The sequence below is a fragment of the Azolla caroliniana genome, unplaced genomic scaffold, assembly GCF_043228905.1.
Source record: "Azolla caroliniana isolate FFs.n. ecotype wild unplaced genomic scaffold, voAzoCaro1.0.p SCAF_9, whole genome shotgun sequence".
NCBI classification, from domain to species: Eukaryota; Viridiplantae; Streptophyta; class Polypodiopsida; order Salviniales; family Salviniaceae; genus Azolla; species Azolla caroliniana.
This window is the reverse complement of record NW_028230444.1, coordinates 20,508,206-20,527,426: the sequence shown is the minus strand read 5'-3', so window position 1 is coordinate 20,527,426 and position 19,221 is coordinate 20,508,206. Positions and strand designations below refer to the sequence as shown.

Sequence of the window (19,221 nt, the reverse complement as noted above, 5' to 3'; positions counted from 1 at the left end):
ACTTTCTAGACAACTTTCCTTAAAATATGGCTTTAGAAATAGTTTAAGTACATAATAGCAAAGGGTTGAAATAAGCCAAGTATGACACAATGCACATGTGGGATGGGTGAATGCACAATATTACATTTCAAAAGATGATCCATCCAACCAAATTATGTCATGGGCACATTGTATCCTTAACCATGGTTTGAATTCAATATAATTGAACAAGTAAAACATTGAAAGGTGAAGAATCAAATTGAATAAGAATATATTTGAGGGTGAAGATGAAGAACTAAATTGAACGAATAGGTTTAGGTGTGGCTGGAAGGTGAAGAATCAAATAAGCCATGTACAATAATGCACATGTGCCAAGCATGAATGTAGAAGATTACCTTTCAAAGGATGATCCTTCCAACCAAACATATTATGGGCGTGTCGTATCGTTAGGGCAACAAGGTTTAGGATCATCTAATGGGTAAAACATCAACCATACAAAATGCAAATCCAAAGTATTGTCATGTGTGGGGTGTGAGTATGAATATGTCAGTTCCAAATATGACCCTTGTAGATTGCATGCCTACCACATCTAAATCATTTTGTTTGCATGAAATTTCATTAGCATATATGACAAAAATTTTATATGTAATAATACAAAAGAGGCTGGTGGCATTGCAGCTTAGTCCAAAACTTTGCACCTTCATAATATTGCATCTTGATGCTTATTTCTCCATAGATTTTCATGCACCTTTGAAGTATCTTTATTTATTTACTCATCAAAATGATTAGACATATCCTGCAAATGACTACAACAAGAAATGCCATAAATCTCTGCAGCATCTAATCACTATTGTAAGAGAAATCTTCAGTATTTGAAACATTCTCTTACCCTTTTTCAAGGTATGAAAATCCTCATAAGAGAATGATACTCAAGTTACAACTATTCAATCAACACAATCTTGACAGTGTACATAAAATAATGATTAGGAAATCTATTCAATCAATGAACTATTCACAAGAAGAATGTTCATTCATATTGCCTCCGATGGAAGAATTCCCACCTCGATTCTCCAGCTTTCTCTATCAAGACCCTTTGGTACAAAATAATCATTTCGTCTTCAAAGCTTATATAGCTACATGCTCTCTTTTATTTAAGAACACGTAGCGAAAGAACATATATCTTTACCAGACCACAATGGTCGGAGCTTACAAATTGAGAGAAGAAATGCAATGGTATACAGGTTGATATCAAGAAATGTAAGTCAAACACACCTTATCAAGAAGAATTAAATTGGGACAGATGTTTAAAGCTATTATTGCCTCTTAACTTCCGGTTCACAACAAATATTGATTTGACCTTGGAAGAGGCAAATTGAGAGAAGAAATGCAATGGTATACAGGTTGATATCAAGAAATGTAATCAAACACACCTTATCAAGAAGAATTAAATTGGGACAGATGTTTAAAGCTATTATTGCCTCTTAACTTCCGGCTCACAACAAATACTGATTTGACCTTGGAAGAGGCAAATTAGATGCTGTTCGCAAGTTCAGCTGCTAAACCAATATACGTTTCAGGTGTTAGCTGTAGCAATTCATGTTTAACGTCTGAAGGAATATCTAAACTATCGATGAATAGTTGCAAATCCTCTTTTCCTATTGTGTTTCCTCGAGTAAGAGCCTTTAGCTTTTCGTATGGCTCAGGAACACCAAATTTCCGCATGACCTGCAAAGAATGTCTCATCCATTTTATCATGCTAATAAAGACTGCATGCTAATAACAGCAATATCTACTTGCATCCGTAATGTAGAAAATGTTCATACTGCATTATGATCATCATAATTAGTAAACAAACCGTTTGTATAGGCTCCGCGAGAACTTCCCAAGTTCCAAATAGATCATCTTTTATTCGTGTTTGATCCACCTGTTATTGTAGCACATAGAAGACATAAAAAATCTATACTAATTTTTAGGCACGCAAGACTATTCTTAATTTATTCTAGCAAATAAAACACGGTGCAACTATATCCAAATTCATCATAGGCTTTGGTTGTGCAATTTCTACCATTGATTCAGATGGATATTGTATGAAAGAACAGAGTATCAAAACCAACCAGACCTTTCCACATCAGTAATTTTCAGGTTTAATACTATTCCATTAAGATACGATAACTAAGCATTTATTGGAATTTAAATCTTGCCACAACATCATTTTTCGAGCTAGAAATATATGGCTTTCTAAATTCAAAATGAGAAAAGCAGCAAGCAAGGAGAGAACATGACATCATTCAGGAACACAAGCTCAAATGCAATGAACAAGATGATATAAATCCACGGGGGATCATAGAACTCTTCATATAAGAAATAAAAACAGGCAACAAAAAACACATCTTTACTAGTTGAAACAATGGTAGCACATACCCAAGCACTTAACGGTTTCTTACGATGCAATGTATCATACACAAACGTGCATGATGGAACAACCATGTAACTTGATCTTAGTAGAACTTTCTAGGGTTTCCAAATTTCTACCCAAGTGCAAGTGACACATCACTAACAAACATATACATAAAGTAGCAATGCACATTCTGCTAATGCATTAAAACGACATTGTTCTGTGCAAATGGAGTACCTGAAGCTTGCCGATGCCCCTGAGTGTGCTTTCATATGCAATGACAGAGTAAGCAAGAGGTAATCCAAGATTTCGAAGGACAGTCGAGTCTGACAAGTCTCGCTGTCAATATGATATGCAAACATGGCATATTTTAGTCCATAAGTATTTCCCTTTGTTTCTAATTCTTATTGGCTAGAATTTACCTGCCACCTTGAGACGGGCAGCTTTGAGCTCAAGTGTGATGAAATAGCATTAGCAAGTCCGAGATTTCCTTCACTATTTTCAAAATCAATAGGATTTACTTTGTGTGGCATAGTTGAAGAACCAACTTCACCAGCTTTGACACGCTACACAATCCAAAAGCAGAAAATTAAGTCGCGGGTTTAATGTACCATAGAGGCCTTTAACTACAGTAATAGGATGAAATTAGAGAAGCAATTTCAAATATATAGTCATATGCCCTGAAGGGTATAATATTAAAGGATAATTATATACCTGCTTAAAATAGCCTATAGAGATGTAGCTCCAGATATCCCTATCAAAACCAAGAAGAATATTGTTGAATCGTGAAATAGAATCGAACAGTTCTGCAATGTAATCATGTGGTTCAATCTGGCAAATACAATATGGAATTAAGTCAAGCAAAAGAGACTGAATCTTCGTAGAAGACACTTGAACTAAATGCTTAACAAAAGCTTCTAGACCTGAGTGACAAAAGGATTGAAATCCAAGCCTAGCGAGGAGACAAAAGCTTCTGCAATAACTTCCCACTTAACGTTAGGATATGCAACAACATGAGCATTGTAATTCCCAACGGCTCCTGCAATCTTTCCTCGAAACTTGGTGGCAGAAATTTTCAGATATTGTTGCTCGAGCCTGTAACAAAAGTTTGCCATCTCTTTTCCAAGAGTAGTAGGCGATGCAGGCTGTTACATGCATTGAAAAAATATTACACGCTTGTATAAACCATTATATAAATCACATTACTTTTAATTATACTATTATACATTATTCATAATCTGTGGGAAGCAACAGCTTCCACACACCCCAACTGTATGAGTGAGAGTCAGCATTCTTTACAAGTCAGAATAAAATCAATTTCACACAGGTAGTACTACTTCTCAAATGTCAACTTCAAGTGCATCGGTTGTTTACCTGACCATGTGTTCGAGAGAGCATTGCTATGTCACTATACTCACGAGAAAGTGAACGAAGCGACTCGATAAGTTCTGCCATAATTGGGAGAACTATTGTGTGTACAGAATGTTGCAACATCAATCCATGTGCTAGATTATTGATATCCTCTGATGTACATGCAAAATGTATGAACTCCAACACCTAGTGCCACAGGCAGAGGACACATTAATAAAATTTCAAAAAACATTATGATCAACCCTTGATACAGAGGCAAAACGGAAGAATCGACCATGTATTTGCTCAAATAGTGCATATAATTCTCAAAGATAGAACAAGGGCATTTGAGGAGTAAGGAAAAAGTCAGCCATATTTTGATCTTTAAATTCCTTCCATCAAAGAGAAATGTACTTTTTCTTGGAGTCAACCTTAACGCTACTACCATGTACCTTCTCAAGTTCAGGATGTGAGCGGCATTTGTCCTTTAAGACATACTCGACGGCCTTTACATCATGATTGGTAACTCTTTCAACACCCTTGACAGCACGGGCATCAGCCAGGCTGAAATTCGAAGAGATACTCTCCAAAAATAGTCGAGCATCTTCACTAAATAAAGGCACTTCTTCAACTTCAGGAATTTCAGACAGCTTCAATAGCCACTGCACCTGCAAGATTTGCTATGCCAACACTCTAAATGATCCCACAACACACAAACTATCTGATAGATGACCAAATAATATTGTTGTTTATTTTCAATATTATTTTCATGTATATGTCTCAGACCTTGATAGAATTGCAAATGTAGGAAAATAAATAGTTAATGTGTGTATTTCTGTGTTTAACTATGTATTTTATATCACATACATCTTTGTGTATGTGTGTGTATTAGGTATATGTATATGTATACACATTCACATATATGTACATATGTGTCTACAATATTGTGATGTATTGAAAGAGCAAGAAGAAAGGTGAGGAATATCAAACCTCGACAAGCACTCGAAAACGGATCAAACCGTACTCACTCAGATAGGCCCTTAGCTTCTTCACCTGCTGAGCGTAGCGCCCATCCAGAGGCGAGATTGCCGTCAATTCGGAGTGCTCTAACTCTTCTTTTGCAGTATTGTTGAGGAAGCTCTCCATAGTCGAACTAACAGTCTGCGAGAGAAGTTCAGGAATGAATATAAAACATCCGGATTAAGTTTCCATTGAATATACAAATACATATACATATACATAATATAAATATGGATATACATACGCATATACATATCCATATCCATATGCATATACATTATACATATACATTATATGCATATGCATATACATATACATTATATACGTATGCATTATATCCATATACATTATATGCATACGCATACGCATACGCATATACGCATTCGCATATACGCATACGCATATGCGCATATGCATACGCACATACGCATAGTCACATACATATGCACATACGCATATACGCATTCGCATACACATACGCATATACGCATTCGCATATACACATACGCATACACATACGCATACGCATAGTCACATACGCATAGTCACATACGCATACACATACGCATAGTCGCATACGCATACACATAATCACATACGCATACGCATACGCATAATCACATACACATACACACACGCATACGCATATGCGCATATGCATACGCATATGCACATACGCATAGTCACATACGCATACACATACGCATATATGCATACGCATATGCACATACGCATACACATACGCATAGTCACATACGCATACACATACGCATAGTCGCATACGCATACACATAATCACATACACATACGCATACGCATAATCACATACACATACACACACGAATACACATAGTCGCATACACATACACATACACATAGTCGCATACACATACACATACACATACACACACATAGTCGCATACACATAGTCACATACACATACACATACACATACACATACACATACACATACACATACACATACACATACACATACACATACACATACACATACACATACACATACACATACACATACACATAGTCACATACACATGCACATAGTCACATATAGTCACATACACATGCACATAGTCACATGCGCATCTACATGCACATGCACATACACACATACACATAGTCACATACACATACACATACACATAGTCACATACACGTGTATGCACATACACATACACATACACATAGTCACGTACACATAGTCACATACACATAGTCACATACACATGCACATGCACACATACACATGCACATGCACATACACATCCACATAGTCACATCCACATGCACATGCACACATACACATAGTCACATACACATAGTCACGTACACATAGTCACGTACACATAGTCACGTACACATAGTCACATACACATACACATACACATACACATAGTCACATACAAATACATCATATATATGTTTATTTATTTATTTACTTACATCATATATACAAATACCTTGAGGGAGGTGAGCATGTGTGCTTTGGATGGTGATGAGGAGGCGGCGGTTAGGGAGAAGGCACTTCTGTGTGGTCGCATGTGGATGCGTTGGGGAGGAGAAGGAAGAGGTAGCGGGGGGGAGCATGGAGGAGTCCTGCTGCTGCTGCTGCTGGAAGCATGCGGAGATGGGGCACCGAAGAAGGAAGCCAACGCTCTGGCATCAGAGGCCCAAGGCATTTTGAAGAAGAAGAAGAAGAAGGTGTATGTCTGTGTCTGTGTCTGCTGTAAACAACGTTCCTTTGTGCTTTTTGATGATACCTAGTTTAGACTCATTGCAATTTCTTTTGCATTTCAATATCTCACTCATTGAGAGGATGAACTCGTCTCACGAGAACATCCAAATTACGAATTTGTTTTTACTGACTGACTACATGTGAAGAGAATAAACATAATAGCTTCGAACACAACATTTAAGGTGTGGATGGATGTATTATGTATGGTGAAATAGGAACTAGGCGCCATGTGAGCTAAGTCAGGATTGCGAATGGGATAAAAATCCTAGCACATTTAACCATGGAGGTCGGTTGTTTCATCTAGATGCTTGCATGTGAACCATTGCATAATGTAGAAAATACAAAGTATTTAATGATAATCACAATAAGATGTATCAAGAAGAAAGTAGCCAAAGTGTTCTTGTTTGGCCTCTGGTCGTTACTTGGAGGGACACTATGAGCTACAAAACAAACAACTAAATAAACTTTTGCATTGATGTTGCACTGTCTAAACATAGTTTTTTTTGTGGTTGTGGCTTCAATTATTACTTCAATAGTTTTTTTTGTGGTTGTGGAAAACCAGTCTCTTAATTAAAGTCCCTCTCCTATCTATTAGTGGTTGTATATTGTTGCAAATGTTATTTTCCCAAATGCCCCTATAAGAGCCAAATATGTTTTTATTGGTCCCCCAAAGTATCCTATTTGATTAAACCCCTCCAAGAGAGAAAATAATGAGCATGAAATGATTGAGCATATAAATCCTTAAATTTGTGCATCGAATTTAATAAGCAATGGGGATGGCATGAGCATATAATTGCTTGACATGGGGTGAACTAAAGGCATTTGGGACATCAACCAAAATTGAACGGTTTTAACTTCTGGGGGAGGTTTCCTTCCTTTTCGAGTACGAAACAATAGGACATTGTCAAACCATGCCAAACATGGGTTGGAATTTAATAGGATTTTTATCTTCTCCTATTGGTTTTTGCTATTGGGTCACTTTCACACTGGTTATTAGCAAATGTGTTCAGAAATTTTGCTTTACCAATTAGGTTGAGTTTCCATTCCATGTATGAAATAATAAGAAACTAAATGAAAAACCACCAAAAATGTTTTGAGATTTAGTAAAAAAATTCATCATAGTTGTTGGTTTATTGCCTCTATAAATATTTCAAACTAAAAAATTTAGGATTTCCAATCAACATTTTAGCGCTCAAAGCAAGGTATAGGAAATAGCCTTAGACATGGCATCAATCTTATATGGATCATGATTATGGTCAATGATTGAGGAATGTCGCTAAAAAAGTTTTTGTTCAAAATCATTTCAATAATGTTGCAGTGACATTAAGTGCATTTCATGTAAGGCTTTTCGTGAGCATTTGCTAGTTAACTCCCATTTAAATAATGATTTTTACTAGTTATGTAATAAAATGTGAAATGAAAGGCCTAGTAGAAATTGGAACTTGAGGAAGAGCATTACACAATTAGCAAATCATGATGCAAATTCCAAAATAGGTAAGAGGTGGCTTCTATTCTTTTTATTGTCAAATCCAAAATTATGTTCTCAAAATCTTTAAAGGAAGTCTCATGGACTTCATTCTAGGGTGATTGTCATTTGATGATTCATAATGTAAAAATTGTCACGGCCATGTACGGATATGTTAGGATTCAACGATACATTCCTCCAACCATGTTCTTTGGACAATACATTTTTTGCAATGTGAACAAATGATGAAACTTATCTTAGAATAAACAAGAATGTGCAAATGCCAAATTTAGAATAATCATGAAATCTTTTAGGAATCATGATTTAAATAATGAAAATTTCAATATGGTATTGTGTGCGCAAGTGTGTTAGGCTCAAACATATGTTCGCGACTCCCTCGTGCATACACCCATATACGTTTGTAATCACCTTGTGTTTCTGCATTGTTTGAGGATGTGTATACCATTGAAAGTTCGTGAAGAATAACCAAACACATTCATCACGCATGATCAAGAATGTGTCAAGATAATAAAAAACATACTAGGATGGCATAATTTAAATGATTTTTAGTATAATTCTTGGGATATTTGTAAGATAGTTTCCCATGCTATATATACTCCTCACTATACAATTTTCCAAATGGCAACAACGGGCATGGAAGAAATGCTCTACAATGAATATGAATGTATATCATAAAGATTTTATGAATACTAAACATATTTGTTTTAGGCAAACAAGATTAAAAAAATGTACCCCAATTGTTAGGAAATTAAAGGGGGATTAGTTTCAATGTTATCTTTTTGGAATATGAGATCAGGCTAATGTCATGCAACTAATGAACCCAATTATACACTTCTTGCGACCTCGAGAAACAAATATGCTAAAGAATTAGATAAATAGCTTACAACATTTAATAAGTATGATCAAGAATATCCTCTTGTAGTATATAACCATAGTTGTTCTTTAAATGAGCTTTGGCATCCATAAAGAAACAATGAATAAGCATGATCAAGAATTCAAACTATTGTAAAAGCAAATGTAATATTTAAATGGATTTCATTTATAAATTAGAATAATTTAAAATCTTCTTTGTCTTCTTTCTTGTTCTTTCTTCGTCTTCTTCTTCTTCTACATGTGACGGTGTCTATATTTGCACCCTGCAGCTCATAAAGAGGCATTCGTGGCGAGGGAATCGAGGGGCCATGAACGATGCAGGTTGTGTTTCCGAGGAATCATCGTGCGATCTAAACCGTCAAATCTTTATCCCCAAATAAAGTGCGCTATCAAAAAACCCGATTTTCGGTAGCCCACGACAACCTGAATTTCAATCTTTATCCCCAAATAAAGTGCGCTATCAAAAAACCCGATATTCGGTAGCCCACGACAACTTGAATTTCAACTGCCCTACTCGAATTAGTTGTCCGACATGACACTCTTGCAATTGCCAGACTAAAAGCAAGAGCCCGACTTATACTTGTAATTGACTAAAACCCTAAGGCGTGTCTTGTGTTTTTGAAATGACTGCAAGAGTTTTAAGAGGGAAGAAGCCATCACCGCCTGCACTTGCATCTACATTGCCCACTTGTTGAGTTGGAAGGTATGTATTTTATTTGGTCTCTACTTTTGTTTACTACTTGAAAATGGTTTTGTGAAAGTTTTTGAGTGTTTGGAAATGGATATTTGAAATTTTAAAATGTTCTCGCTATCAAGTATTGCATCATTGATCTACTTTGGGTGCAACTTGCCAAGCAAAGCAACAACGTGGATGACATCCTTAGTTACGTGCAAGAGAGAGATTACATTTTCAAATGGATCTCCTGCCCCACGACCATTTATCTTGATACTTCAATATCAATGGATGTTGGAAATGTGTGATCAATTTTTCCTAAAACAACTATTGGGCAATCGTCTCCACATTTTAATGATGTGTTGTCCTTGCCCCAAACCTCATTATGAGGGGTCAAATCATGAGCAAAGTGCATTAGGAACTTGCTTGAATTTCATATTCACAAGGATGTCTAAGGTGGGGCCAAATGGCGTAGTCATTGATAAGTGTTGGGCATTGTATAATGTTATATTTAATGTGGTTGCAAGAGATCGTCAATGTTTGATTGTTGCAAATGGGCATGGCTCGCAAACACATTATCGCCATTTGTTGTGTCAATTCCATGCAAAAAAATCATGGGGTCCCACTTGTTGCCCAAAATAAGTGTTGGCGAGAGAAACCGCCTTTATCAATGGATGTGTCAACTTGTGCATTGCATTACGGAATCTACCATCAATGCTATGTGTGAGGAGTTAAAGGTCGAATATCTTGACAATCCCAATGTTCAAAACTCTTAACATAACATACTTAATCACTTAAATAAACAAGGAAAACAAACAAAAGAAATGGCAATATACTTAGTTGAGAGACAAACGATGCTCCACAAGAGCTACAACCACTAGTAGAAACATGTAAGCTTAAGTTTTCGAGTTTGGGTCTTAAGGTAAGGTCAAGCTAAGTAAATAATTAAGGTTAGGGAACACACATACGTCTAACTCAAGGCCTTACCATCTCATTTTGTAGCACAACTAAGTATCCATCAATAATTATTGGAATTGAGATTATCATTATCTAAGCTTCCATTGAATCCTTATCTATTTAGGAAACCAAAAGACTTGTGTCATCTTTTACTACTATTGTAACCAAAAGGTGGAGTTTTCAGAACTTCAATTTAATGAAAGATTGATCCAATCGCTTCCACATAATGGTAGTTGTTATATGACCAATATGGCATTAAATGTCACGTGTGTCATGATTCATGAACCACCCTTCATTGTATGAGTGAGAGGGCTTCCTTATGAGTTCCCAATCACTATACGTATTACATTTTCTTATGTAGGTGTAGTACATATGTGAAATGTGTACACTAGCTACATGGTAACATCCTAAATTCCATACACAACTTCTTGGGTTTTGGGTTAATACATTATCACTCTTTTAAGTTTCTCTAAAGTGAAATCGTGCAAGTAATATCAAATGTTATGAATATGCCTTCCACATGAAAGTGCATATCGAAGTCTATGGAGGAAAATGTGGCTCTAGTATATGTATGGGAAACAAATTTCATTTTCAGGAGTGCTATGTCATGACCCAACCTTCTTCATTGTTATTAAAAGTGCCAAAATCATAAATAATAGAACTAACTAAACTCACATGAACCCAATAAAGTGCTTTCCCATGACTTGATAAATATACAAGTTAGACTGCAACCACATTCAAGGTGCATGCTCTACCTCCACTGACTATTAATGTTATTGTGGAAAAACTGATTAGGCTATTACATGACAAGGTAAAATATACTAGATACTGGTTTGAGTGCTTCAAGTAAGTACCATTAAATATCCTTTGCTACAATGATCTGAAAGAGTACACTTGCCACTAGTACATAAGATACGACGGTTGGTTGCCAAAAACTGCAATTTCTTTGCACAAGAATAACATCCTCAAAAATGTTGGTGCATATCAAAGTCCTGTCATGTTCCTGTCTGCCTTCTATACAGCAAAATACACCGTTCGTTCAATTACTTGTGCTTCAGTATCTGCTTCGAAAATTCAAACACTTTTCACGAATGCTTCACAACCCAAATGGCTGTTAAAAACTATGTATTTTGAAATTTTGGACACTTCAATTTACAATTTGGTATATTTATCAACTTGAATAACAGTAAAAAAATGAATTTATATGGAAAACTGAGCATGAAGCATTAAGCTTCAATGCTAAACCTGTAAATCTCGATCAAATCTGTTGTGTTCTCTTCACAAAAATATCTTGTAAATCGTTACAAACTTGAGGTTAAATAAATTATTCAATGAAAAAATTGTAGACATCCAAATTTAGCATACAAACCGGCAAGGCTTGCAAAGGATTGGTACCTACATGACCATTGCTCCCTTCTACAAGGAATCTGAACTTAAAACAAAGCAAGATCATATATTGGGTGCAACTTCACTTGATTCAGGAGCCATGGATTTGTCAGAATTTCCGAGAATAGGTCAAAACCATGACACAATCATCAGCAGGTCTACTCATAAATTGAGGCCAGTTTTTGTTTTCTCGTGCAGCAATGTTAAGTTGTTTCAAGGCAGGTAGCAATTCAAATGAAGTAGTAGTTGCCAACCAAATGTTTTGGACTTTTTCAAGAGGCAAGTTCCCCAGAACAGGCTGACCTCTACATTTTATTTCCACCTGCAGAGTACAATATACCTCATTAATGACCACAAAGCTTTTATATATATGCATCTGAGCATGTGTGTGCGTGTGCCTGTGTATGTGCGTGTGCCTGTGTATGTGCGTGTATGTATACATGTATGCTGTGGGTCTCAGCTATTTGACCATTCATAGATCAGAGAGAAGTGATGGTGGTGAAGATGAAATTTAAATTATACAGGCATCCACCTGATTTTCATATTCAGAAAATTTGCAGAAATTGATAATTATGGCTTTAGTTATTAATTTGCTACATCAAGAAGTAAGGTAGCTTAAGTTATCTATTCGTCGCATAGTTTGGTTCTCAAATATAACATTTCTGGGGACCATTTAGGATACTTCACATTTTCAATTTTATCCCTACAAGTGGAAGAGATAGTACATGACATCAGGATTGTAAACCTTGGCCTCTTTGGAGGTTTGCATAATATATATCTACCTTCGAAGTTACAACACATGTATTTAATCTCTCAAGAAATTATAAATACCTAACCTCAGCTCTGAATGATTCATTTTTAACAAAACGTGAGATATTCAATTATCTTACCTCATTTTCATTTTGGAGATCAAGTTTCTTCACAAGGTACTTCTTTACAGTAGAGACTGGAAGCTTTCCATTCCTGCATACGTTATTCACTTATGATCATCACGCTCTTAACACCCATAATTACAAAACATATATGAACAGAATGATCTTAACAGAAGGCCAGGGCTTCAGCCTCTATACACATACACTCTGTCTATTACTTACTTGATTCGGAGATAGCGTGAAGATATCTGTGGAAGAGAGCATTGACCAGATCTGCAGGTAATCATTTCAGATATAAATTGGTTTCATTTACAAAAATATTTAAGAGACATCTTGGTGAGGAAAAGGTGAATACTTACTGATTCTCTGCTGCTTCTAGTGAAAACCAAAAACCAGTGTTTGCTTTATCCTGATTGGAGATAGGCGTAGGAATGCTTTGAGAGAATTTAGTTACACTTGTATCCATTGTCTTATTCATCGGAGGCTTTTTGGATGTTGAATTAGCCTTAAGAGGTGATTGGATATTAGATTTATGCTTCTTCACTTGTAATGTAGCTTCACCGCGGATGTTTTCCAGCATCATCTTCCAACTTAAGATTCCCCCAACAGCAGGACACTTTGTCCCATCATTTCTCCCTTTCCCTCGTGCTGTTCGAGGGCCTCGAGTCCTAGTCTTAAACATGCTGCTTTGTCGCGCTTCATCTACTGCAATTTCAGCAAGCTGTGCTAATGGTGAGTTATCAATTGAAACTTCGCCACGTCCTTTCATCAACCCAGGAAACTGTGTCTGTGCCCTATAACTATGCAAGTGTCTTTCATGAGGTATCCTCTTGGAAGTCTCCAAATTTTGAGACTTCAGAAAAAATCCCAGCTGAGAAGCACCATCAATAGCATGTAATACCTGAGGCATCTTTTTTCCTGAACTATGCTGCTCTCTCTTTAATGTTGATAGAGCGCGAACATAATCATCGCAGATGTTATCTCCTCTTTCCAAAGCATCACTTTCTCCCGATTTTGTAGAGCCTCTCTCTGAACTAGATCCTTGTGGAGAGTCTTTATCAAATACCTTTTTTCTGTGAACTTTTCCTGCTTTCGTATACACAATGTCCTCATCTGAAGACGTATCCCTTGCTGTTGGTGTCCTTCTAGAAACTGGCTTTGTGCGTCTGCTTACAAATCCAGGATGAGATGAAGGGACAGCGCCAATACCAAGGGAGGATAAGGATCTCTCTTTTCTGCGAACAGGTGATGAAACATCACCATCAATGTTACCATTATCATCTGTTCTCCTCCTTTCTATAGATGGAAAAATTTTGCTCCGTACATCGTTGAGTTGATGATCAGCCCTGCAAAAAAAATAAGAAAACAATAAACAGAACCACTCACTTCTACTTCATGTAACTTCTTTTCTGGAAATCCTTAACTATCGAAAAATGTCACATCTCACAGAATGCTAACATTTTTAAGGCACCAACCTGACAGTTGGTCTGCTTATGCACACAAACTACTAATTTATTTCTATACTTCCTTTTTTAGGCCTATAACTAAATTTCAAAGCATCCATGCACACTTTTCATTTGAAAACATATTCAATAATACTGTTTTGAATTTTGCAAATATTCTCATCCATATAATTGTACTCTAAAAATCAGGATTCATAATATATGAAAGAGAACGTTCAAGCACAAAATGCACGCACAGGAGAGAACTTCTCTCCCATAGCATAATTAAATACGGCTACCAGCACAAATTGTACCTTTGCATCAACGAAAGTTGGAATTCAGGAGTATTGAGATTACAAAGACATTTACATAAACCACTAATATACTGGTGCTGTCACATTAATGTTAGTCTTACCAATTCATGTGCAAGCAACTATATGTTAATACATGACAGTACTTGATAAAAGGAAAGATAGCTTTGACAAGATTGTAAGCCTTGTAGTTCAAGGCCCCTTTTTATATTAGGACCATAACGATTAAGATCAGAGAAGTTGGATGGCAGGGTCTGACATAAGCAATGGCATATGAACATTCAAGAAGATTACAGAAAGAAAGAAAGAAAATGATAATGTCCTTTAAGTGGCCAAATGGCCTCTAAGAGACTGTACGAGAGATTTAACCTTCAAATGTCATCTCATCTTTAAAGAATGAACAAGAATAAACAAAACTAAATATAAGGTACCAAACAGTCACATTATCTAAGAACTTGAGATCATGAACTTAGAGAGACTGAACTTTTGCCTTTGAAAGATCTTCAAAATGTCAATTCTATACAGTTATATATTCTTCCATTCGAACTAGTGAAAATAAACGTACTTCCTAATTTTACCCCAAAAAAAGAGGATGTTAAAATTTTCATCCAAAGAATCAACAAAAATTTGAATTAGTTCCCTTTTTTATTTTCCACCGCTGCCACCTCCACATTAAACCCATGAAGGAGATGGGTCTAAGTATGGGATATTCATTGTGCTGATCATCCATGGTGCATATTGATCCGAGATGGGGAGATCTTTGAAGCAAGGGACGATCCTTTAATACCAAGTAATAAAGGCCTCTATAGGTCAGTGACACGGGTGACAAGACTGGGACCTACTGCTATTGCCAGACCTATTGTAACCTCATTTGAGTGTCTCGGTCAAGACCATTGGTGTAGCCATCGATTAACTTGTACCATGAGACAGAGTGATTGAGCTAAAGAAAGTTGGTGATAATTCTAAGTTGATGGATATTTTGGTTGTCTTGTTGTCCTTGGACAAATTCTCTCTGTACCTCGAGTTCTAGTAAGAGCAGTCCCAAGCATTGTTGATCTTTGCACTCCATTACCTTGTGTGTGGTCCAAAGACTTCTTTGAGGAGTGGTATCTCATTATTTCACATAGAGCATCACAATGGCAAACGTAGTGTTCTACAGATTTCACCCCCCGATGGAACATCCATTATTTCATTTAATTGAGTGCATATTTGTCTATCCCAATCTCCAACTGATATTAAGAGATCCTAAGCTGCCCTATCACACAACAGAGCACATTAGATAGATGTGTATCTATAAAAGAAGGCTTGATGATCAATTCATCATGCAACAAGTTTAAAAAGAGCACCTTATAGTGAACCGTCTTCCTAACAAGAGACCTTGTGGGGTCGACCCATGTTCTTTCATTATCCAAATTAATGCTATCAGTTTGGAGCACTTATTTCTTTGCCATTTTTTCCATGTTCAGGTATGGAAAATCCAAGCTATATTAGAATGGGGGTAGCGCATCTATATTTATGCTATGTGACTAGAACTAACCTTGCATTTCAGAATCCTACATGTTTATCCCCACTTTCAGCATCCTTGTTACGGAGGCAAGGAGCTGCCACTTGCATGACATCATCTCCCTACTCTGATGATAAGTTCTAAGAGTGATGTTGCCATACCTTCGCTTTGGCTTGAACAGATGTTATTCATGAAACTCCCGAACCTTATAATAAGATGTTTGGATCCTGGACAGGATTCCACACATCAGCTCATCAGTGCCTCTCTTCCTATCTAGTATGGACTAGGTACCTCCTATGCAGCAAGAAAGAGTCTTTCAATAATAAATAAAAACTCTTAATATTCAAAGGACTTCTCTGATTGTCATAAACTCAAATCCATTCAAAAAAATTCATGCATATCCTAATTAAGACCAATCCCTTTCTCTTTTGCTCAAGCAGATCGTTCAATATAGAGATCCATTCACCTAAACCAAGGAACATAGAGATGTTGAGGTGGCACTCCAGTTTTCTCAAATTTATGATTTTCAGGACCTTTGGATGGCTCTCCAAAAGACCAATCCCTTTCTCTTTTGCTCAAGCAGATCGCTCAATATGGTTATGTATAAAACTAACTAGCTCTAAGTGAAATCAGAAACCTACGTATTTAGAGGAAACCCTATCACCATTAGAATAGAAAAGTTTTCTAAGAAATGCAGGATATATTGTAGCCATATTTTAGAAGCCAATGTGCCATAAAAAATATAAATGTAGTTAAGAGTAGAAAAGTGGCTAGAATATAGCCATTAGGTTGCTGTAGTAACTAATTGTCGGAACATACAACTCGGGGGAATGGAGCATACAGACCTTAATTTCTCCAGAGGCGAACAACCAAGATTTACATTACATATTGGACAGCAATCATTCTCATTGTCCCCTAAATGTTGATATATGCAAGCCCTGCAAACTGCATTACAAAGAAAATGGGGCCCAAAAGTCAGATGTATTTTATATAATGCCAGTGTTCAATGCCAACTTTTATTTCATTATATATATATATATGGTTTGGCTTGTCTTTTCTTAAAGATATACATAATTATTTCTCATGTGTTAGAAAATATCATTTTAAATGTGTTGTTGGCTTTTCTTTTAGATAGAAAGGTTTCCTGATAATGAGTAAATCAGTTGTTTAGCTGATCAAACAAGTAAGAATGAGAACCCTGCCGTGGTTTCTTAGGACGCAAATGTTTATCGGAAGCATGAGAACACAAATGTATATCGTAATCCTGAAGGACTTAGGACATCAACTGATTAGTTCTTTGGTAAATGAATATTTACCAAAGAGCTAATCAAGGAAAAATATGGATTAATTCATACTGACTGTCACAGACAACAGACCAAAGAACTAATCAAGGAAAAATATGGATTAATTCATACTGACTGTCACAGACAACAGCATGAGGGTAAAAGGAGCTCATAAGAAGTTTTAGACATTTTCTCACATGGGAAAGCGTTCGCTTTTCCTCATGTTTCCCCGTGACATTTGATGTAGGGAGGTTCTAAAGGATAGGTGGAGCATACCCATCTATGTGGTGAGGGCAGAGGGTCTGCCGACCCAATTCTAGAGAGAATAAAAGTTTTGTCCATCTCGTGTTTCTATATGAAGTTCAACAGTATGAGCTTCCCCAGCCAAGGCTCTGCATACCTAGATAGGTGAAGTTGGGGAGGGGAGGGAGGACTGGACAAATTTCCATCTTCCCATGAGGGAAAGATACCTCATGTTTCCATAGAATATTCGGCATTATGAGCGTCTACAGCAAGATTGAGGCTACCTATCCATGTGCAATGGGGCCACGACAGTACCAGCAATGTGGAGAATTTTCCACTTTCGCCCATGTTTGTGCACAATGTTAAACATTATAAGCTTTTGCATGCAAAGTTCTGCATGCCTAACTAGGTGCAATTGAGCAAGGGAGGGGATACCAGATCAAATTCCCATTTCCCAATGTGAGAAAGACACCATTTTCCTATGTTCGACACTATGAGATTCTGCGGGTGAGGTAGAGGATACCTATCTAGATGCAATGGGGCCAGGGGGGGAATACTCACCATTTTATCATGTGAGGAAAAGCCCGCCTCCCCTCAGGTTTCCACGCAATGTACAACATTAGGCTTGACAGAAGCATATAAGGGCAGGTCCTGATCAACCAAAATGTGTGTTTGGATCATCACAAAAATCAAAATGCAAACGTCTTCTTCTGTGTAAGTGGACATAGGAAGGGAGAAAACCTCCATGAATCCAGTCAATACGTACTTCTAAGGGAGTCTATTACTGCTTAAAAAAAAGTAAACAATATTGTGTGTGTGGATGCAGTGTGTGGTGAATGTCCTCGTGCACATGCACTTACATGTGGATAAGAAAGTAGCTGTTACTTACATGTATGAAGGCATTCTGAAATTGTGGTAGCTTCATGAACCAGGTTGGAACAGAGGGGGCACTGCAAACAGAGTATAATGGGTGGTCTAGCCACCTTCACCTTATTGCGAGACATAGCTAGATAGAGATGATTGAGACAGGACAAAACAGTATGCTTCGATAGCAATACTGTTGATATGGATCAATGGCATCCTGCACAGACTAGGGTTAGGGTTTTCCTAACTGGACTCTTCATATACATATATGTATATGTATATGTATAAACAAGGCCTTGTCGGTCTGCGCCTCCTGAGGCAGGATCAGAGAAGGGATGAATATGGATGGATGAGTCTCTCCAAAGTATACAAAATAAATGCGTGTTGCTGCATGATATGATTGATCATGACTTATGACATGCCATGGCGCATGTATGTATGTATGTACGTACGTACGTACGTACGTACGTACGTATGTAGATGTGTGTGTATGTATGTATATGTATGTGTATATGTGTGTATGTATGTGTGTGTATGTATGTATGTATGTATGTATGTATGTATGTATGTATGTATGTATGCATGCATGCATGTAAATGTATGTATGTATGCATGTAAATGTATGGATGGATGGTTGTATGTATGTATGTATGTATGCATGTAAATGTATGTATGTATGCATGTATGGATGGTTGTATCTATGTATGTATGTATGTATGCATGTAAATGTATGTATGGATGGATGGATGGATGGATGGATGGATGTTTGTATGTATGTATGTATGTATGTATGTATGTATGTATGTATGTATGTATGTATGTATGTA

The 19,221-nt window shown here is 36.8% G+C and overlaps 2 protein-coding genes across 2 annotated transcripts; both read right to left on the bottom strand.

The window, feature by feature from the left end:
* Positions 1-951: 951 nt before the first annotated feature.
* Positions 952-6,379, bottom strand: LOC147860544 (uncharacterized). Its single transcript, XM_087324756.1, has 10 exons — positions 6,226-6,379; positions 4,715-4,885; positions 4,177-4,392; positions 3,749-3,931; positions 3,298-3,519; positions 3,089-3,205; positions 2,797-2,940; positions 2,612-2,713; positions 1,835-1,903; positions 952-1,704 (listed from the first exon to the last, which is right to left on the bottom strand). The coding sequence occupies exons 1-10, from the start codon at positions 6,304-6,306 to the stop codon at positions 1,510-1,512; spliced, it is 1,500 nt and encodes a 499-aa protein (XP_087180882.1). The 5' UTR covers positions 6,307-6,379; the 3' UTR covers positions 952-1,509.
* Positions 6,380-11,665: 5,286 nt separating this feature from the next.
* On the bottom strand, positions 11,666-18,739 carry LOC147860543 (E3 ubiquitin protein ligase DRIP2-like). The gene is made up of 6 exons (XM_087325054.1): positions 18,420-18,739; positions 16,850-16,949; positions 13,107-14,093; positions 12,970-13,020; positions 12,766-12,838; positions 11,666-12,197 (listed from the first exon to the last, which is right to left on the bottom strand). The coding sequence occupies exons 1-6, from the start codon at positions 18,532-18,534 to the stop codon at positions 11,985-11,987; spliced, it is 1,539 nt and encodes a 512-aa protein (XP_087181180.1). The 5' UTR covers positions 18,535-18,739; the 3' UTR covers positions 11,666-11,984.
* Between the last annotated feature and the right edge of the window lie 482 nt (positions 18,740-19,221).